Genomic DNA, 23,250 nt, shown 5'->3' on the forward strand with positions numbered 1-23,250 from the left:
ACCCCAGTAAGTATGTCAGCCTCCCCTCTCACCTTCCCAGTATGTCAGCCTCCCCTCTCACCTTCCCCAGTATGTCAGCCTCCCCTCTCCCCCCCCCCAGTATGTCAGCCTCCCCTCTCACCTCCCCCAGTATGTCAGCCTCCCCTCTCACCTCCCCCAGTATGTCAGCCTCCCCTCTCACCTCCCCCCAGTATGTCAGCCTCCCCTCTCACCTCCCCCAGTATGTCAGCCTCCCCTCTCACCTCCCCCCAGTATGTCAGCCTCCCCTCTCACCTCCCCCCAGTATGTCAGCCTCCCCTCTCACCTCCCCCAGTATGTCAGCCTCCCCTCTCACCTCCCCCAGTATGTCAGCCTCCCCTCTCACCTCCCCCAGTATGTGGATGATATCTCCTATCTTCAGCTCTAACTCGTCCTCGTTCTGAGGAACATAGCTGAAGGAAGCCTTACACCTCCTCTGGCGGATCTCATCTCCTGGAACACACACACACTAGTATATTACTTAACTATTTATTATGTTCACAAATATTATTTGTAGCCCACTGAACACATACTAAACAACATATATATATATATATATATATATATACACTACCGTTCAAAAGTTTGGTGTCACTTAGAAATGTCCTTGTTTTCAAAAGAAAAACAATGTTTTTGTCCATTACAATAACATCAAATTGATCAGAAATACAGTGTATACATTGTTCATGTTGTAAATGGCTATTGTAGCTGGAAACGGCTGATGGAATATAGCCATATCTCAGATTACCCATCTTAATATTTTATTTTTATTGGCCAGTCTGAGATATGGCTTTTTCTTTGAAACTCTGCCTAGAAGGTCAGCATCCCGGAGTCGCCTCTTCACTGTTGACATTGAGACTGGTGTTTTGCGGGTACTATTTAATGAAGCTGCCAGTTGAGGACCTGTGAGGCGCCTGTTTCTCAAACTAGACACTAATGTATTTGTCTTCTTGCTCAGTTGTACACCGGGGCCTCCCACTCCTCTTTCTATTCTGGTTAGAGACAGTTTGCGCTGTTATGTGAAGGGAGTAGTACACAGCGTTGTACGAGATCTTCAGTTTCTTGGCAATTTCTCACATGGAATAGCCTTCATTTCTCAGAACAAGAATAGACTGTTGAGTTTCAGAAGAAAGTTATTTGTTTCTGTCATTTTGAGCCTGTAATCGAACCCACAATTGCTGATGCTCCAAATACTCAACTAGTCTCAAGAAGGCCAGTTTTATTGCTTCTTTAATCAGCACAACAGTTTTCAGCTGTGCTAACATAATTGCAAAAGGGTTTTCTAATGATCAATTAGCTTTTTAAAATGATAAACTTGGATTAGCAAACACAACGTGCCATTGGATCACAGGACTGATGGTTGCTGATAATGGGCCTCTGTACGCCTATGTAGATATTCCATTAAAAAGCTACAATAGCCATTTCCAACATTAACAATGTCTACACTCTATTTCTGATCAATTTGATGTTATTTTAATGGTCCTAAAAATTGCTTTTCTTTCGAAAACAAGAAAAAAAAAATATATACGGTAGTGTTCATATATACACTACCGGTCATACGTTTTAGAACACCTTCTCATTCAAGGATTTTTCTTTATTTTTACTATTTTCTACACTGTAGAATAATAGTGAAGACATCAAAACTATGAAATAACACATATGGAATCATGTAGTAACCAAAAAAGTGTTAAACAAATCAAAATACATTTTATATTTGAGATTCTTCAAATAGCCACCCTTTGCTTTGATGACAGCTTTGCACACTCTTGGCATTCTCTCAACCAGCTTCATGAGGTAGTCACCTGGAATGCCTTTCAATTAACAGGTGTGCCTTCTTAAAAAGTTAATTTGTGGAATTTCTTTCCTTAATGCGTTTGAGCCAATCAGTTTTGTTGTGATAAGGTAGGGGTGGTATACAGAAGATAGCCCTATTTGGTAAAAGCCCAAGTCCATATTATGGCAAGAACAGCTCAAATAAGCAAAGAGAAACGACAGTCCATCATTACTTTAAGACATGAAGGTCCGTCAATTCGGAACATTTCAAGACTTTGAAAGTTTATTTAAGTGCAGTCGCAAAAACCATCAAGCGCTATGATGAAACTGGCTCTCATAAGGACCCTCACAGGAATGGAAGACCCAGAGTTACCTCTGCTGCAGAGGATACGTTCATTAGAGTTACCAGCCTCAGAAATTGCAGCCCAGATAAATGCTTCACAGAGTTCAAGTAACAGACACATCTCAACATCAACTGTTCAGAGGAGACTGTGTGAATCAGGGCTTAATGGTCGAATTGCTGCAAAGAAACCACTACTAAAGGACACCAATAATAAGAAGAGACCTCCTTGGGCCAAGAAACACAAGCAAAGGACATTAGATCCGTGGAAATGTCTCCTTTGATCTGGAGTCCTAATTGGAGATTTTTGGTTCCAACCGCCTTGTCTTTGTGAGACGTGGTGTTGGTGAACGGATGATCTCCGCATGTGTATTTCCCACCGTATAGCATGGAGGAGGAGGTGTTATGGTGTGGGGGTGCATTGCTGGTGACACTGTCTGTGATTTATTTAGAATTCAAGGCACACTTAACCAGCATGGCTACCACAGCATTCTGCAGCGATACACCATCCCATCTGGTTTGGGCTTAGTGGGACTATCATTTGTTTTTCAACAGGACAATGACACAACACACCTCCAGGCTGTGTAAGGGCTATTTTACCAAGAAGGAGAGTGATGGAGTGATGGAGTGCTGGATCAGATGACCTGGCCCCCACAATCCCCCGACCTCAACCAAATTGAGATGGTTTGGGATGAGACGGACCGCAGAGTGAAGGAAAAGCAGCCAACAAGTGCTCAGCATATGTGGGAACTCCTTCAAAGACTGTTGGAAAAGCATTCCAGGTGAAGCTGGTTGAGAGAATGCCAAGAGTGTGCAAAGCTGTCATCAAGGCAAAGGGTGGCTATTTGAAGAATCTCAAATATAAAATATATTTTGATTTGTTTAACACTTTTTTAGTTACTACATGATTCCATATGTGTTATTTCATAGTTTTGATGTCTTCACTATTATTCTACAATATAGAAAATAGTAAAAATTAAGAAAAACCCTTGAATGAGTAGGTGTTCTAAAACTTTTGACCGGTAGTGTATACACACATGTAGTGTCAGCACCGTGAATAATTCCTTTAGTGAACGGTAGTACCAGGAATGTGTGCATGTGTGTGTGAAGGACAAAGGATAACCTGACGGTAATCCCTATCACACTAATAGGATCTGTGTATGAGCACGGGGATATTAACCTACCTAAGGATGTGTGTGTGTGTGTGAAGGGGGGGTTACCTTTCCTGGCTGGTTGTAGGTCAGGCTCAGGCACAGGGCTTGTACTGCCATTGGACAAATCAGATTTAGGCTCCGCCTCTCTCTTCACCTCCTTCTTTATCTCCTGGACAGAGAGAGAGACAGTTTGTATGTTTGTTTTGCATCTCTGTGTGTGTGTGTATATGTATCTTGTGTCCCATCTATCTATCAGTTGCTGAAGTCATGGTAATGGATAAAATGTCTGTAAACCGAGTGACCTAACCCTTTACGAACAGATGAGCAGCAATAGGCACACACACACCCACAACCCTAACTTCACATCCACCCACAACCCTAACTTCACATCCACCCACAACCCTAACTTCACATCCACCCACAACCCTAACTTCACATCCACCCACAACCCTAACTTCACATCCACCCACAACCCTAACTTCACATCCACCCACAACCCTAACTTCACATCCACCCACAACCCTAACTTCACGTCCACCCACAACCCTAACTTCACGTCCACCCACAACCCTAACTTCACATCCACCCACAACCCTAACTTCACGTCCACCCACAACCCTAACTTCACATCCACCCACAACCCTAACTGCACATCCACCCACAACCCTAACTTCACGTCCACCCACAACCCTAACTTCACGTCTACCCACAACCCTAACTTCACATCCACCCACAACCCTAACTTCACATCCACCCACAACCCTAACTTCACGTCCACCCACAACCCTAACTTCACGTCCACCCACAACCCTAACTTCACGTCCACCCACAACCCTAACTTCACGTCCACCCACAACCCTAACTTCACGTCCACCCACAACCCTAACTTCATGTCCACCCACAAACACTAATGCAGTTATTGTGTCTTGCCCTTTTTTTCCTTATATAAAACTATCACAGGACACACGACCTGAGTTACTGTGTGTATGTCAACCTTGCCCTTCCTGAGTTACTGTGTATATGTCAACCTTGCCCTTCATGAGTTACTGTGTGTATGTCAACATTGCCCTTCCTGAGTTACTGTGTGTATGTCAACATTGCCCTTCCTGAGTTACTGTGTGTATGTCAACATTGCCCTTCCTGAGTTACTGTGTGTATGTCAACATTGCCCTTCCTGAGTTACTGTGTGTATGTCAACATTGCCCTTCCTGAGTTACTGTGTGTATGTCAACATTGCCCTTCCTGAGTTACTGTGTGTATGTCAACATTGCCCTTCCTGAGTTACTGTGTGTATGTCAACATTGCCCTTCCTGAGTTACTGTGTGTATGTCAACATTGCCCTACAGCTGCAACATTCACAGCCTTTTCCTTCACACACACACACGGCTGTGTATTTCACAGTTCTTTAATGGATTCGTCACGATGCAGTTTCCTAATCCCTGATTAGACTGGAGCAACGACACACACACACACACGCACACACACACACGCACGCACCTGAGTGTGTCAGAGAATGAGTGAGTGTGTTTCTCTCTAGAAGGAAACCAAACTACTATAACGAAAGGAAGGAAGAGGAACAGATTACCAATGTCAGAACAGGAAACACCTGCTTACTGTATACACACACACACACAGACACAGACAGACACACACACACACACAATGATACTGACAATTCATGGGACCCATCTAGTCAAACCCTTTTCCTCTGAGATGAACGTTCTCCAGCCCTGGTCCTGGAAAGCAGTTTTTTTTAAGGTTGTTGTTCCAGCCAAGCACTAACACACCAGCAGGGCCCATATCCATAAAGCATTACAGAGTAGGAGTGCTGATCTAGGATCATGTCCCCTCTGTCCATGTCATGTTATTCAAATGTATTTATAAAGCCCTTTTTACATCAGCAGATGTCACAAAGTGCTTATACAGAACCAGCCTAAAACACCAAACAGCAAGCAATGCAGATGTAGAAGCACGGTGGCTAGGAAAAACTCCCTAGAAAGGCAGGAACCTAGGAAGAAACCTAGAGAGGAACCAGGCTCTGAGGGGTGGCCAGTCCTCTTCTGGCTGTGCCGGGTGGAGATTATAAGAGTGCATGGCCATTAAGGCCAGACCGTTCTTCAAGATGTTCAAACGTTCGTAGATGACCAGCAGGGTCAAATAATAATACGGTCCTGATTCATTGATATCCTCTCTGCTCTGACAGTCAGTCCTGATTCTCTCCCTGAAGTCTGGACTCCACTCTAATGGCTGTAAAAGCATTGGATTGGTGTTTGGCTGAGCAAGGACTTGGAGAGGGTTTTCACCATAATTCATGAGGGGGGGGGGGGGGTAGACAAGTGCAGAAAGATAGGGAAGAAACTCATAACATTTGTAATTCTTGGCGCAGCGCCCCTCTTGTTTGGGGAAACCTTGGCATAGTGACAATGCAGTGCCTTCTGAAAGTATATACCCCCTGACTTATTTCACATCTTGTTGTCACAGCCTGAATTAAAAATGGATTTTTCTCTCTCACCCATCTACACACAATACCCCAAAATGACAAAGTGAAAACATGTTTTTAGAAATTTTTGCAAATTTATTGAAAATGAAATAAATAAATATCTCATTTACATCTCAGTATGTGTAAACCATGTATCTGATGCTGTCTGGACCAAAATAGTATGGCATGTCGTAATATGTCTTGCCGACAGCATCAGATACATGGGCTACATATAGAGGGGCGCTGTTTCGCTCACTCGGATGCTTTCTCCGGTGATATTGTTTCAGCAGAGAGGAAGAGTCAAAGGCAGAGGGCTCACTCTCGCCAAAATCTGTCCAGTTTAAGCCCAATGTGTTTCTATGGGAATAATATGAAGACCTAAGCTTCTCGCCTGCCTTCCCACCTTTGGGACAAAGACTCCCATTGTCAGGGCGGAGAAATTAGCATCTCGTCATTATATACAGATCTCTGGTTTCAGCCTCTTGCGAATTAGAAAGGAAAGTTGGCAGGTGCACAGAGCACTGTTAGGATGCTGGCTTCCCCTAAAGTAAATTGATGTTTTGCCAAAATTATATAATTAGACTTCTCCTGTCTAAATAAAAACATTAAAAATACTTCACCAGGGAGCATTACTTAGCCACAGAGGATCATTAGCTTCTTTTTTTTTTTTTATAGCTGTGGATTGTTTCAAATCACAAGTGTGTAGGACTATGCCTATTTGCCAAAATGTCTAGCCAGTGGAAACGTTCCCATATAGCCAGTGGAAACGTTCCCATATAGACAGTGGAAACGTCATAAAAAACAGCTTTATGTCCGGAGCTCACTGGCGCAGGAAACTCTGAGGGCCCAGAATAGGCTAGTTGATACAATGTGGCAAGTTTTCTAGCAACAGCTTTTGGCCAGATTCAGTGATGATTTGATACAATGTTGCACTTCACTAGCAATAGCTCAAGTCAAGACAGATAGAAAGGGAGGCAGACAGGCGGAGAAGAGAGATGAATGTGATTGAAAGAACCGGAATGTTCATCAGGATATTTTCTACTGTTTCTATTTGTCAGCTTTAGGACTATGTATTTTACTTACTTGACGATGGAAGTTACAGGCCTACCGCTGCATTGGCCTATAGGCCATCTCTGAGTTCTATGAGCTCATTTCTACGGCAGAGGCTGGTGCTCTCACCTTAGTTACATTTTTACTTTCAGGTTTTTATCATTTTATTTATGATTTTTATGATTAACCACGTGACAATGATTTTGAGAAAAGAAAACGTTATTATTGAAATGAAACTGTTCCACGAAAATGCGCATATAAAAATAATCAAAACTTTCACGCAGATCAGTAGAAATGGTAGGATAAATTGTAAACTTCCCCAAACTTGAAACTCACAAGCTGCCTATGGTCTTTACTATTACACCCATTAAAACGAATTGTGAACGCGCAAGCGCATGCACACATAGGAGGTCCCATGAAAACATTTGCCCGCTTATGGATATCAAAGGCCGGTCCAACTGATTCGTTCTGGCGCTGGCCCTGCCCTGAGTCAATACTTTGTAGAATCACCTTTGGCAAAGATTACAGCTGTAAGTCTTTCTGAGTAAGTCTCTAAGAACTTTCCACACCTGGATTGTTCAACATTTGCCCATTATTATTTGTAAAAATTTGTCAAGCTCTGTCAAATTAGTTGTTGGTTATTGCTAGACAACCATTTTCAGGTCTTGCCATAGATTTTCAAGTAGATTTAAGTCAAAACTGTAACTTGGCCAATCAGGAACATTCACTGTCTTCTTGGTAAGCAACTCCAGTGTAGATTTGGCCTTGTGTTTTAGGTTATTGTCCTGCTGAAAGGTGAATCTCCCAGTGTCTGGTGGAAAGCAGACAACAAGGTTTTCCTTTTCACTCTGTCAGTTAGGTTAGTGTTCTGGGGTAAGTACAATGTTGTTGATCCATCCTCAGTATTCTCCTATCACAGCCATTAAACTATGTAACTGTTTTAAAGTCACCATTGGCCTCATCGTGATATCCCTGAGTGGTTTCCTTCCTCTCCAGCAAATGAGTTAAGAAGGACGCCTGTATCTTTGTAGTGACTGGGTGCATTGATACACCATCCAAAGTGTAATTAATAACTTCACCATGATCAAAGGGATATTCAATGTCTGCTTTTTTTTTTACCCATCTACCAATAGGTGCCCTTCTTAGTGAGGCATTGGAAAACCTCCCTGGTCTTTGTGGTTGAATCTGTGTTTGAAATTCACTGCTCGACAGAGGGACCTTACAGATAATTGTATGTATTGAGTACAGAGATGAGGTAGTACTTTAAAAATCATGTTAAACACTATTATTGCACAGAGAGTGAGTCCATGCAACTTATTATGTGACTTGTTAACCAACATTTTACTCCTGAACTTATCTAGGCTTGGCATAAACAAAGCGGTTGAAAACGTATTGACTCAAGACATTTCAGCTTTTCATTTTTAATAGATTTGTACAATTTTCAAAAAACATAATTCCACTTTGACATATGGGGTATTGTGTGTAGGCCAGTGACAAAAAAATCTCAATTGAATCTATTTTAAATTCAGTCTGTAACACAACAAAATGTGGAAAAAGTCAAGGGGTGTGAATACTTTCTGAAGGCACTGCATCTTGGTTTTAAACACTTTAAATGGGCATTCTCTGGATAAATATGAATTATTCCCGGTATTGAAACTTGGAAGATTCTCTGGAAAATATGAATCCCTAAAACTGACCACCGGGTGAGTGTAATCTGAGTCCATGAGGGGAGTGAACAAATGCACACTTTATTGGGAAGAACAAGAGAATGATAACATGCAGGACTCATGCACACACAAACTGACCACAGGGTGAGTGTAATCTGAGTGACAGGGTGAGTGTAATCTGAGTGACAGGGTGAGTGTAATCTGATTGAGCAGTGACATTCTATCAAAAACACAACGGAATATTTCACTAGTTATTAAATAATGAGTTTCAGGAGCAACAGTTCAGCAGATCATTTCTCTTGTCTGTTCTATTCTAGATCGACTCTATCATTGGCCATTCAGGGTTACAGAAACACCCAACAGCACTGGGTTAATGTTTGCTTGTGTCATTCTTGCTTCCTCTACTGTGAAAGGAAGTGGACGCTTCCCCCTTAACACCACACAAACACACCACTGTGAGATACTGGTGTCAGTGTTTTTGCTGCATCATCTGGTCTCCCATCCAGGACATTCACAGAACCTGTTTGCGCTCTTTACAGGTTGGCAGAACAATTCATTAGGTTCATTAGGCTAGCCATTACAGAATATTACTCTGTAAAAACATGAAACATGACATGGTTATAACCTAAAAGTCAGGGTTTAAAACTTAAACGTTAAGATATTTAGATTTGCCAATAAGTGTTCTCATCCTAAACACAGGCATTTAGAATGCAAGATTAAACATGACAGTGAGCTTTTTCCAGTCAGTTTCCAAACAGGAGAACACCTATATCTCCTAAGTGTCCAGATGTTAAACACTAGTGTTTCCTTTCCCATTGTCCTGTTAAGAGTGGATTTAGTCATTAGAACTGGATATGACTTTCCATGCCTTTTATTCAGATCAGTGTTAGGGTTGTCTGCCACTTTACCTACATTTCAGCACAACTGAACAAGACATTTGATTCAAGAAATGTTTCTCGACTGTGTTGAGTTCAACTCTCTCAGAGTGAAACAGACGTGGGAGAGGCCTCATTATCAGTTTTTTCCAGCATGCTTTTTTGTTTATTTATTTTTAAAAAAAATTTGGGGGGGATGGATCAGCTTAATATTGCAGATAGATTGTATCTTCTATCAATGTAATTGTCTGCATCACTTCCAATCCCCCCATGTTTTTTATATATATACTCCCCTTTATTACTTTTCAACCCCGCCATCCTTTCCCTACTTGGAGTAAATTAGTGAACAACAATGCCCAGGCCTCTACTTCCGGTCTATACTTACCATCTACACCTTATGGACACAGTTAATTTTACAATAATTATATTATATTATATATATATATATATATATATATATATATATATATATATATATACATACACACACAGTGGGGGAAAAAAGTATTTAGTCAGCCACCAATTGTGCAAGTTCTCCCACTTAAAAAGATGAGAGAGGCCTGTAATTTTCATCATAGGTACACGTCAACTATGACAGACAAATTGAGAAAAAAAATCCAGAAAATCACATTGTAGGATTTTTTATGAATTTATTTGCAAATTATGGTGGAAAATAAGTATTTGGTCACCTACAAACAAGCAAGATTTCTGGCTCTCACAGACCTGTAACTTCTTCTTTAAGAGGCTCCTCTGTCCTCCACTCGTTACCCGTATTAATGGAAGCCATGTTTGAACTTGTTATCAGTATAAAAGACACCTCTCCACAACCTCAAACAGTCACACTCCAAACTCCACTATGGCCAAGACCAAAGAGTGTCAAAGGACACCAGAAACAACATTGTAGACCTGCACCAGGCTGGGAAGACTGAATATGCAATAGGTAAGCAGCTTGGTTTGAAGAAATCAACTGTGGGAGCAATTATTAGGAAATGGAAGACATACAAGACCACTGAAATTCTCCCTCGATCTGGGGCTCCACGCAAGATCTCACCCCGTGGGGTCAAAATGATCACAAGAACGGTGAGCAAAAATCCCAGAACCACACGGGGGGACCTAGTGAATGACCTGCAGAGAGCTGGGACCAAAGTAACAAAGCCTACCATTAGTAACACACTACACCGCCAGGGACTCAAATCCTGCAGTGCCAGACGTGTCCCCCTGCTTAAGCCAGTACATGTCCAGGCCCGTCTGAAGTTTGCTAGAGTGCATTTGGATGATCCAGAAGAGGATTGGGAGAATGTCATATGGTCAGATGAAACCAAAATAGAACTTTTTGGTAAAAACTCAACTCGTCGTGTTTGGAGGACAAAGAATGCTGAGTTGCATCCAAAGAACACCATACCTACTGTGAAGCATGGGGGTGGAAACATCATGCTTTGGGGCTGTTTTTCTGCAAAGGGAACAGGACGACTGATCCGTGTAAAGGAAAGAATGAATGGGGCCATGTATCGTTAGATTTTGAGTGAAAACCTCCTTCCATCAGCAAGGGCATTGAAGATCAAACGTGGCTGGGTCTTTCAGCATGACAATGATCCAAAACACACCGCCTGGGCAACGAAGGAGTGGCTTCGTAAGAAGTATTTCAAGGTCCTGGAGTGGCCTAGCCAGTCTCCAGATCTCATCCCCATAGAAAATCTTTGGAGGGAGTTGAAAGTCCGTGTTGCCCAGCGACAGCCCCAAAACATCACTGCTCTAGAGGAGATCTGCATGGAGGAATGGGCCAAAATACCAGCAACAGTGTGTGAAAACCTTGTGAAGACTTACAGAAAACGTTTGACCTGTGTCATTGCCAACAAAGTATTGAGAAACTTTAGTTATTGACCAAATACTTATTTTCCACCATAATTTGCAAATAAATTCATTAAAAATCCTACAATGTGATTTTCTGGATTTTTTTTCCTCATTTTGTCTGTCATAGTTGACGTGTACCTATGATGAAAATTACAGGCCTCTCTTATCTTTTTAAGTGGGAGAACTTGCACAATTGGTGGCTGACTAAATACTTTTTTTCCCCACTGTATATTTTATTTTTTTGCTCCTGAACTTCTTCTACTCTCAACCTCTCCGATCATTTTCATGATGTCCATCCGGTTTGCTTCTATATGCCATATCTTTCTAACTGTGCTCTTTCCCAAAAGCTCCCAACATACAACCTATATACTTATTATGGACACAGTATGCTTACATTATTAGCTATCTTTGTTATTATTTGTTGTTATTTGTTATTAGTCCCATCCTTCAATTCCATTCAACACCTCTCATCTATATTTTAACACCATCCATATAGGATTTCTATTTGCCATATATATTTCAACCGTACTGTGATGTTTTACAAAAGTTCTGAACCTTTCTATTCTCATTGCTTCTACAGATTGTGAATTAAAAATAAACATTTTTGCTAAAAGTATTATTATATTATTGATCGATTGACTATGACTTTTCAGATCACCCAGTAATGCTATCTGCAAGGTTAGCTCCAGGTAAATATTGCAATCCTTTAGCCATTTCTGGACCTGTGTCCAAAAACAAGCTACAAATGGACAGAACCAAAACAAATGATCTAATGATTCTGTCTCTTCACAGCTAAATCTGCAGAGCTGGGAATATTGTATCCCCCATATAAATAACATTCTATTGGTAGCAAGAATTTTATATAATAATTTAAATTGAAAGATTCTAAGTTTTGAATCCGGTGTTGTTTTGCGTGTCAGTTCATAAACACTATGCCATGGGATCGGTACGTCAAAAATCTCTTCCCAACTATTTTGCAATCTATATGGGACGGCTGTCAATCCTTTGGTCCTGAAGTGAAACTGATATACTTTTTTATTTATCACAGTTTTCCTTAACCAATTATGTTCTTTAATGCAAGGCCGACAGACAAGTTCCTTACTTTCTCCCCCTTCCACTTTCCTCTTCCACTTTTGCGGTAAGGCTGCAATTATTTGGTTGTAATTTTGGGTAGAGCAGACATTTCCATATGTTTTTGTTAGCTGCATGTGCGACATAACTCCACCATTCCTACCGATAATATCATTTACGAAGATTATACCTTTTTTTAAACATTCTGTCAAAAAATAAAGGTTTTTGTCAATTAGTATATTTGAATTTAACCACAATATTTGTTGCATTATTTGTTCTGTCGTTTCTGGAGGATTAAATTGAAATTGCAACCAACTTTCTATGGCTTGTTTTAGAAATAGTGATATTTGGGAGATGATTTCCTTTTCAAATAACTGCAAATGAGTTGTTGTAATCTGAATAAAGGGAAAAAGGCCTTTCTTGAACATTGGGTGAGACAATCTTACTAATTTGCTTGAGAACCAGTTCGGATTTAAGTATAACTTTTGTATGACTGAAGCTTTTAGTGATAGGTCTAATGCTTTAATATTTAATCATTTCTGTCCTCCGAATTCATATTCATTATATAAATATGCCCTTTTAATTTTGTCTGGCTTGCCGTTCCAAATAAAATTGAATTTTTTTTTCTCATATAATTTAAAAAAACTGTTCGCTAGGCGTAGGCAAGACCATAAGCAAATAGGTAAACTGGGATAATACTAAAGAGTAAATCAGGGTGATTTTTCCACAAATTGACAGGTATTTTCCTTTCCATGGTAGTAAGATCTTATCTATTTTTGCTAACTTTCTATTAAAATGTATTGAAGTGAGATCATTTATTTCCTTTGGGATATGTATTCCGAGTATATCCACATCACCATCAGACCATTTTATCGGTAAACTACATGGTATTGTAAAAATTGTATTTTTTAGTGATCCAATACGTAATATAGTACATTTGTCATAATTTGGTTGTAATCCAGAGAGGTTGGAAAATGTATCTAGATCCTCTATGAGGCTGTGGAGGGATTCTAGTTGTGGATTTAAAATAAAACATGAATCATCAGCGTACAATGACACCTTTGTTTTTAAGCCCTGGATTTCTAATCCTCTGATATTATTATTGGATCTGATTTTAATAGCTAACATCTCGATGGCCACAATAAATAGATATGCCGAAAGTGGACAACCTTGTTTCACTCCTCTTGACAGTTTAAAACTTTCTGAGAAATAGCCATTATTTACTATTTTACACCTAGGGTTACTATACATGATTTTGACCCATTTTATAAGAGATTCTCCAAAATTGAAATGCTCCAGGCATTTATATATAAACCCCAGTCAAACTTTATCAAATGCCTTTTCGAAGTCTGCTATGAATAGCAGGCCTGGTTTCCCATATTTTCCATAGTGTTCTATTGTTTCCAATACTTGCCTTATATTATCTCCAATGTATCTTCCATGTAAAAAACTGTCTGATTAGAATGAATAATATCCGACAATACCTTTTTAATTCTATGCGCTATACATTTTGCTAGGATTTTTGCATCACAACACTGAAGTGTAAGGGGCCTCCAATTTTGTAAATGGACTGGATCTTTATATTTTCCACTTGCATCCTGTTTCAGTAATAATGAGATCAGACCTTCTTCTTGAGTGTCAGATAATCTACCATTTACATAGGAGTGGTTAAAACATGCTAATAACGGTCCTCTTAGTATATCAAAAAATATTTGGTATACCTCGACTGGTATGCCATCCAACCCTGGAGTTTTCCCAGACTTAAAGTCTTTAATTGCATCCAGAAGTTCCTCCTCTGTAATTTCACCTTCACATGAGTCTTTCTGTGTGGCTGTTAATTTGACATTATCAATAGAAAAAAAATCTCTACAATTAGCTTCAGTTAGAGGAGATGGAGGCGACTGAAAATAAAACATATGCTTAAAGTACTTTGTTTCTTCCTTCAAAATATCATTTGGTGAATTATGGGTGACTCCGTCAATTGTAACCAGTTTCATTCAGTTATTTTTGGTAGCATTCCTATGTTGAAGATTAAAAAATAATTTTGTGCATTTTCCCCCATATTCCATCCAGTTTGCTTTATTTTTATAATATATTACACTTGATCTTTCTTGAATAAGTTTCTCAATTTCTTTTTGTTTTTCCTCTAATTTATTCTGAGCCTCTATGTTACAGTTTTTATTGCCATCTATATGTTCTGTTAGACTTTCTATTTCCTTTCTTAGTATAAACTCTTTTGACCTAAATTGCTTTTGTTTTCGAGATGAGTACTGAATTGCATGGCCTCTAAAGGCACATTTAAAGGTGTCCCATACAATAAGGGGATTCGCTGTACCTATGTTATGTTGGAAAAAGTCAGTTATAAATTCCTTTGTTCTAATTATAAATAAATTATCATCCAATAGGCTTTGATTAAATTTCCAATATCCTCGCCCACGTGGAAATTCAGTAAGAGTCATGTATATGCCTATTATATGATGGTCCGACCGCATTCTGTCCCCTATCAACACTTTTTTTTTTACTTTTGGTGCCAACGAGAATGAGATAAGAAAGAAGTCAAGACGACTAGCTTGATTCAGTCTCCGCCATGTATATCTCACTAGATCAGTATATTTAAGCCTCCATATATCTACTAGTTCTAATGTATCCATGACATTCATACATTTTTCCAGCATGCTTTGTTGCAGATAGATTTTTAGAATAGTTTGCTTTAATATCTGTTTCCTCATGCACATTGATTGATTACTTGATCTTATACCATACAAAGATAAATAACTTACATTTTTCTAAACTAATCCAATCTGTAATGGGTTGGATTTATTACACCCGTTACTGAGATGGTTGTTCCAGTTTAGATGGTTTAGGTAGTATTGTTTGTAAAGTCATTCTGAGTGCAGGTTTGGAGGTTTCAAAATATTCCTTTATTTTTTATTTTTTTTGTAATAGAAAATATCCCCATACAAACGACAACATACAGATGCACACAAACATCCACAACATCACGCCTGCCCAGACCCAACTGCTCACACCCCCATCGTGCCTGCATCACTCTCCACCACATGGCCTTAAACTGCACCATTTTGTTTCTCTCTGTCGCCCACGCACTTTCAACCTTTAGATAGTAAAGCATTTGACCTTTCCATTGTGTTAACGATGGAGGATTGGGCGACCCGACCAAATTCACATAGAAATGTGTGTTATAGATCTCATTAAAAGCAAGTCTAAGAAGAGGTAGATTGGTTCTATGTGTGCTATTTCTATGCTTCCTGTTCTTAAGTTTAGTTTTTGCGTATTTTACTTTAGGTTTTATACGCCAGCTTCAAACAGCTGAAAATACAATCGTTTTGGTTATGGAAAATATATTTCAGAGCGGTTTAGACGGTGCAATGATTCTCTACACTATACCTGCTTGTTTTGTCACATAAACTGAAATTAGGCGAACTATTGGAATTTTATCAAATAGGAAATGGCGGAGTGATTTCTGCATAGTGCAATCTTTAAGTATAATTTTTTTTCAAGATGACTGACGAGAAAAGTATCGTCCAACCCATTGGGTATCTCACTGCACCCCCATATGCCATGTCTTGAAATATGCAGTGATAAAATATTCAAATTGTTGGATATTCACCCTCTGGCTGTATTCCGATAGGAATTACTAATCACTTCACAAACCAGTGTATTGTGACTTGCAGGTCTGATGTGGCCCATGAGCCAAGATTGTCGAGGATAACTAGGCCATAACTAAAGGCCTTATGACATGTATAATATGTGGTTATAAAGGGTTTACTTTTACCTGAAACACATTCACTTAGGCAGTCACTTTGTGAAGGCTTCAGGAATAGAAGTTATTGAATGCAACAACCATGTCTCTCTCACTAACAAACACAGTCATCGGTGGGTCTCTCTCACATTCACTCAAAAGGCATGCTGGGAAATATGCAAAAACGGCTTTACACCCTACACTGTTAAAACCACACCCCCAGTGTTTAGTTTTTAAAACCTAAAACACCTTGTGCTGAATAAACATGTTCATGTGTTTAAAAAGTGTTACGGTGAATAAACATGTTCTGGTGTTTATAATCTAAACACGGACACATTTTCATTGACATTCTAAATGCCTTGACGCATTTAAAAAGTGCTACAGATCCTAAACAATTGGTTGTACGAAGCTCTTGAAAAACAATATGGGAACAACAACATTGATTTGAGTGTGTGTTGTCATTGTTACTCACTCTGACAAAGTTGTCTGGGAACAGCCCCCTCCGTCCGTCTATCTCTCCTTGCCACCACCCTCCGTCATCCTTGGTTACCTTGACGATGATGTCACCGACACGCAGACTCAACTCATCCTCCTGTTGAGCCTCATAGTCAAACTCTACCACTGCTTCCACTGGACATGCACACAGAGGCAGAGAGAGAGAGACAGAGGAGAAGAGAAGAAGAGAAGAGAAGAGAAGAGAAGAGAAGAGAAGAGAAGAGAAGAGAAGAGAAGAGAAGAGAAAAGTCAAACTATTTAGACTTAATGGCTAACAAACTTAAGCCTGAATCTTAATGTGAGAGATCATTTACATGAATGCATGATTTAGTTCCTGTTTTCTGGATTATTGTGTGCTTGTTGACATTTACTGCATTGATTGATAGGGACTAGGAACGTAAGCATTTCGCTGCACCCGCCATAACACCTGCTAAACTGTGTACGTGACCAATAAAATGTTATTTGATTTACGCAATAGTTGAGTTGTGTTTGCATCCCAAGTCAGGATTGCGCCCAAAGAGAGTCCCTCAGTTTGTAAAATGACACACAAACAGATCACTGTCAGTTGTGTGGGTGATGGTGGGGAGGTAACTATGGGAACAGTGGAATGAGAGGGAGGACTGCTATGACTCAATCTGCCTCTTCCTCAACCCCAACCCCTAAAACAGCCTCTCATTCCCTTCCTATCTATCGCCGTCTACCCTGTGCCTCTCTGTACTGAGAAAGAAGAGATTGAGAGGAACTAGAGTGTCCCAACGGAGCATGTAGACATTACACACTCCCAACTCAGTAGTTCAACACACACACACACACACACACACACACACACTGCAGCTGCATCATTCATTTTCCTAAGTCAGCTGGCCACCAATAACAATCGCCATGGAGGTGCTGTTGTGGTGTCTGGTTACCATGGGGACCAGGACTCCAACTGTGTGTGTGTGTATCTGTGAATGAGTGTATTATTGGTCACAACTAGGGGGTGGCTTATACAGGCACTACAGGGATAGAATGAAGAGAGAAGAGAGATGGTGACATCTGGCCTATCTACACAACAGCTGCTATCTCAGTCTGTATTATAGTAAAGATCATGAAGCTGCATTCTCTTCTCTTCCTGTACTCCCCCCACCTCTCCCCGCCCCGGGGTTTACATTGAGGGAGCATCACTACCTATCAGTAACTCTACAACTAAACCCATTTACACTCAGTTAGGCTATATTCCAGCAAAAACAGGGAGACGAGGAGCGAGAGAGAGGAAGAGAGGACGGAGAATGAAAATGTAAACGTGTCAACATCTGTAACACATCAATGTCTTCTTACTGTCTGCTGCACTCGCAACACACACACACAAACACACACACGAGTTCCCCGCCCACGCATCGCGTTATGGTCATCAGGACACGCAGCTAACTAAAACATAGCTTAGCCTATATTCAGCATCTGTACGGTAAAGTCTCCAGATGTGTCCAGTTGTGTTTGGGTTTTCTACCGTTAATACTATAAATTGACGCATCACAACGGTTAAAAAAAACAAAAACACATCATTTTCATTTTGTCTCATCTCACCCATCTGTTCCCGTGACGTCCGCTACTGCTGCATGGACTACCGTGTTAAACCGGAAAGGCAGGAATCCTAGTTATTCCGTGGACCGAGTACAAGCCCCAGCCGCCCGCACGAAAGCTCCGTTATGACAGCGCTGCAGCGGGAGGGGTGCGAGATGGAACCATATTCCTTCCGCTTTCTCCCCCGGTCACACCAGAGAGCAGCCAGATAGCGGAAAACCACTGACGTACACAATGCTCTGCGCGCTCTCTTTCTCTATGCCCTGAACTGCGTACGGCGTCAGCATCACAAATATCGCGAGAAATCACGAATCTTCCCCCAAAATATTGGGGGCGTTCCAGATACACAAATTATACAAACTATTTATAGGCCTGTAATATTAACGTGGATTATCCGATGATAAACATCCTCCAGCCATTGAACATTAAAACTGGATAACCTGCGCAGGCTTGAACAGAATTTGGTGGCGTTCCATGCTGCCTACATTGCAGACTTGTTGGGCAGATTATCACATAGTTCCTCGTTTGTAGAGACCTCATATAAATTTGATATGTATCCGATATCTGCAAATGTGGACGTTGTGTTTAACATGGCATATTGATGTATATACACTGAACAAAAATATAAATGCAACAATTTCAAAGTTCATATAAGGAAATCAGTCAATTTACATTTACATTTACATTTAAGTCATTTAGCAGACGCTCTTATCCAGAGCGACTTACAAATTGGTGCATTCACCCTATAGCCAGTGGGTTAACCACTTTACATTTTTTTTTTTTTTTTTTTTTTTTATTTTTTTGAATTGAAATCAATTAATTAGGCCCTAATCGATGGATTTCACATGACTGGGAATACAGATATGCATCTGATGGTCACAGATACCTTAAAAAAAAGGTAGGGGCATGGATCAGAAAACTAGTCAGTATCTGGTGTGACCACCATTTGCCTCATAGAGTTGATCAGGCTGTTGATTATGACCCGTGGAATGTCGTCCTACTCCTCTTCAATGGCTGTGCTAACTTGCTGGATATTGGCGGGAACTGGAACACGCTGTCGTACACGTCGATCCAGAGCATCCCAAACATGCTTTGGTGAGTATGCAGGCCATTGAAGAACTGGGACATTTTCAGCTTCCAGGAATTGTGTACAGATCCTTGCAACATGGGGCTGTGCATTATCATGCTGAAACATGAGGTGATGGCGGCGGATAAATGGCACGACAATGGGCCTCAGGATCTCGTCACGGTACCTCTGTGCATTCAAATTGCCATCGATAAAATGCAGTTGTGTTCGTTGTCCGTAGCTTATGCCTGCCCATACTATAACCCCACCGCCACCATGGGGCACTCTGTTCACAACGTTGACATCAGCAAACCGCTCACCCACACGTCTGCCATCTGCCCGGTACAGTTGAAACCGGGATTCATCCATGAAGAGCACACTTCTCCAGTGTGCCAGTGGCCATCGAAGGTGAGCATTTGCCCACTGAAGTCAGTTACGACGCCAAACTGCAGTCATGTCAAGACCCTGGTGAGGATGACGAGCACACAGATGAGCTTCCCTGAGACAGTTTCTGACAGTTTGTGCAGAAATTCTTTGGTTGTGCAAATCCACAGTTTCATCAGCTGTCCTTGTGCTGGTCTCAGACGATCCTGCAGGTGAAAAAGCCGGATGTGGAGGTCCTGGGCTGGCGTGGTTACACGTGGTCTGGGGTTGTGAGGCCGGTTGGACATACTGCCAAATTCTCAAAAATGACGTTGGAGGCGGCTTATGGTAGAGAAATTAACATTCAATTCTCTGGCAACAGCTCTGGTGGACATTCCTGCAGTCAGCGTGCCAATTGCACGCTCCCTCAAAACTTGAGACATCTGTGGCATTGTGTTGTGTGACAAAACTGCACATTTTAGTGGCCTTTTATTGTCCCCAGCAGAAGGTGCACCTGTGTAATGATCATGCTGTTTAATCCGTTTCTTGATTTGCCACACCTGTCAGGTGGATGGATTATCTTGGCAAAGGAGAAATGCTCACTAACAGGGATGTAAAAAAATGTGTTCGTCAGATTTGAGAGAAATAAGCTTTTTGTGCGTATGGAAAATGTATAGGATATTTCAGCTCATGAAACATCGGACCAACACTTTACATGTTGCGTTTATATTTTTGTTCAATGTATAAACCCTGGATTGCTGATGCTATGTATTGGCCAATCAGAGGCTTTGAAGCCACCGGACGCCATATTGGTACTCCTCGGAAGGAGCAGTCCTCCATAGGAATGAATGGAATTGTACATTATTTCAATAAAATATTTCAAGGCCAACATTTTATTTATCTGTTTATGGTTCATTTGTTGTCCTCTGCTGCCCTCCTCTGGTTGCAGCTCTCTCTCCCCCTCTCTCTTGCTCTCTCGCTCTCTCTTTCTCAATTCAATTCAATTTAAGGGGCTTTATTGGCATGGGAAAAATATGTTTACATTGCCAAAGCAAGTGAAATAGATAATAAACAAAAGTGAAATAAAAAATAAAAAATAAACAGTAAACATTACATTCACAAAAGTTCCAAAAGAATAAAGACATTTCAAATGTCATATTATGTCTATATACAGTGTTTTAACTCTCTCACTCTCCCTTTCCTCTGCGCAAGCTCCCACTCATTCGCTGATAACTGTGCCATAAGCTGTGCCAGGTGTGTGTGTGTGTTTTGTTGTCTCTGCCGGAGTGAGCCACACAGAACGTGATAGGGACAGCGCAAAATTCAAGTTGACATTATTTTCTAATCCAGTTTTTAATACTGTAAAACGTATCATCATCTGTATATGTGTGTACCTATGAATGTATAAATGAATATGCATATTGTCACAGGGCTGAGCCCTCGCCTAGCCTATAGATGCACCAGCATACATATGCAGGGGTGCACATAACTGGTACGCAGGTACGCAAGCGCGACAAAAATCAGGAATGCGTAATGTCACTTGTGTTACTACGCGCCTTTACGTACTTGACCGATCTTCTCATCTAACCTTACACATGACATGTTGCTTGTCAACTACTGTCAGGGATGTCCAAAAAGCAACAGACATTATGCAGCTTCTTTGGCGTTTCGCCACCTACAACGAAACGCCAACTGGAGCCAGAGCCGAAGAAAATACTTTTTTCGGAGAAGTGGCTCCAAGATGTGCAGTGGCTTGAAGCTAACGATGAGCGCACTGAAATGTGGTGCAAGATTTGCCGCTCAAATCCACATCTAGCAGACAAAACAGGTGCATTTTTATAAAGGCTCAAAGAATTTCAACCACCCTTTATTTGACAAACATGAAAAGAGCAAGGAGCACACGAATGTGGCGCAAGCCATTGCTAAACAAGCTAGCCGAGAAGAAATGTCCAGTCGCCCACTTGCCAGTGGCGAGACAAGTTTAATATTTTTCTCCTCGCCTTCCATAAAGCTAAACACGCACGTCCCATGTCTTCCTATTCTGAGGATGTTCCTTTACTGAAGCAGCTAGGAGTAAATGTCGGAGGTGCATATCATTCGCGTGAAGGGGGCACACGGATCATGCAGAGCATCGCTCACACCATCAGCGGGGAGTTACGAGCCAAGTTGCAGTGTGCTGAATTTTGGGGGCTGCTTTTTGATGGATCTGAGGACATCACAAAAACTGAGCAGGAAATCGGTTACATTGTGTCTGTGTCCAGCAACGGAGAGTTTACCTCGGACTTTATTGGACTGATTGAATTGGGTGCTGACCGAACCGCGCAGGCCATAACAGACGGACTTGTGAGACTTTTCCAGGACACAGGCTTGGATGACTGGACAACAAAGTTGGTCGCTGTGTGCACAGACGGGGCTGCTGTCAACGTAGGTATCTACAACGGCGTTGTGCCAAAACTCCGGCAACTTGCTGCGGTTGGAGACTCCATTGTGCACATTCTGTGCACCGCACACACACTGGAGAATTGCTCGAAATCAGCTGATTGCAACGTTCCTTACTGTGAGACATTTAATCGCTCTGTGGTCAAGCTGCTGCAGTTTTATTTACAAAAAGGTGGAGAGAAAAAAACTGCTGCACTGAATAAGCTATGTGAAGAAAATGGGATCTCCTTTGTGAAACTGGGTAAGTTTCATAATATCAGATGGTCTGCATGGAGGCATGAAACACTGTTAAAAATATCAAGACTATTGCCAGCCATTAAAATGCAACTGGTTACAGTGATAACAGTGACTTGCAGCATATCTGCACAGAGCGTTTTCAGTGTTTTCTGTCAAACATGCTTGACATTTGCAACATTTTGAAGACCACATCCATTAGGTTTCAGAAGGAAAAGCTGACCATTGGAGAATGTAAGGATGAACTCATGGTGGCCATTGGACAGTTCACACTTCTGCTTGATGGTGAAAGCTACAGGGCACACACTGTTTCCAATGCTGATGCTGACAGAGACAAGACACACTTACTCAGGGGGTTAATTGAAGAGTTTGAAATCAGATATGACTGCCTCAAGTCATGTGATCATTTCTTAGTATTTGATCCTTCAACATGGCCTCAGGAAATGCAAGACCTCCACAGTTTTGGAAACACAACAGTTTGCAGCATTCTCAAGAAATATGAGGCCACCTTGCAACTTGACAAAGATACCACTGTGACAGAATAGATGCGCTTAAAGCAGGCAGGAAAACGCCTGGGAGCCTCTTCTGTGTATGACTTGGTCCAAATATTAAATACAAGTAACCCAGATGCTTACTCCAACATCAACAAGGTGGTTAAGCTGTCTCTTACACTGCCTTTAAGCAGTGCAGCTTGTGAGAGGGGATTCTCACATCTCAACATAATAAAAACCAAGTACAGATCTCGTCTGTCACATGCTCGTCTCTCAGCCCTGATGCACATTCACCTGTCAAAGCAGACCACAGAGATATTTGACCCAAAGCCTGCTGTTGACCTGTGGATGGAGACAGCTAATCGGAGGCTCAACCAAGGACAGGGAGGTGCATCTGCAGAATCTTCATCATCTGCCATGCAGGAAGCTGAAGCAGAGGACAGTGGGGGACGACACTGAGGAGGACAGTGGTGGCCGGCACTGAGGAGGACAGTAGTGGCGGCACTGAGGAGGACAGTGGTGGCGGCACTGAGGAGGACAGTGGGGGCGACACTGAGGAGG

General features: G+C 41.3%; 1 protein-coding gene across 1 annotated transcript in view; it reads right to left on the reverse strand.

The window, feature by feature from the left end:
- LOC121569274 (SH3 domain-containing kinase-binding protein 1) overlaps nt 1–18,364 on the reverse strand; it is a 35,916-nt gene extending 17,552 nt beyond the window's left edge. Inside the window, exons 1-4 of the mRNA XM_041880087.2 lie at nt 18,100–18,364; nt 16,511–16,668; nt 3,352–3,454; nt 365–471 (exon numbers count right to left, since the gene is read on the reverse strand). Of these exons, the coding sequence (XP_041736021.1) occupies nt 365–471; nt 3,352–3,454; nt 16,511–16,668; nt 18,100–18,103 (372 nt within the window). The 5' untranslated portion in view covers nt 18,104–18,364. The remainder of the gene's footprint in view (nt 1–364; nt 472–3,351; nt 3,455–16,510; nt 16,669–18,099) is intronic.
- Between the last annotated feature and the right edge of the window lie 4,886 nt (nt 18,365–23,250).

This window comes from Coregonus clupeaformis, chromosome 7, assembly GCF_020615455.1.
Source record: "Coregonus clupeaformis isolate EN_2021a chromosome 7, ASM2061545v1, whole genome shotgun sequence".
NCBI classification, from domain to species: domain Eukaryota; kingdom Metazoa; phylum Chordata; class Actinopteri; order Salmoniformes; family Salmonidae; genus Coregonus; species Coregonus clupeaformis.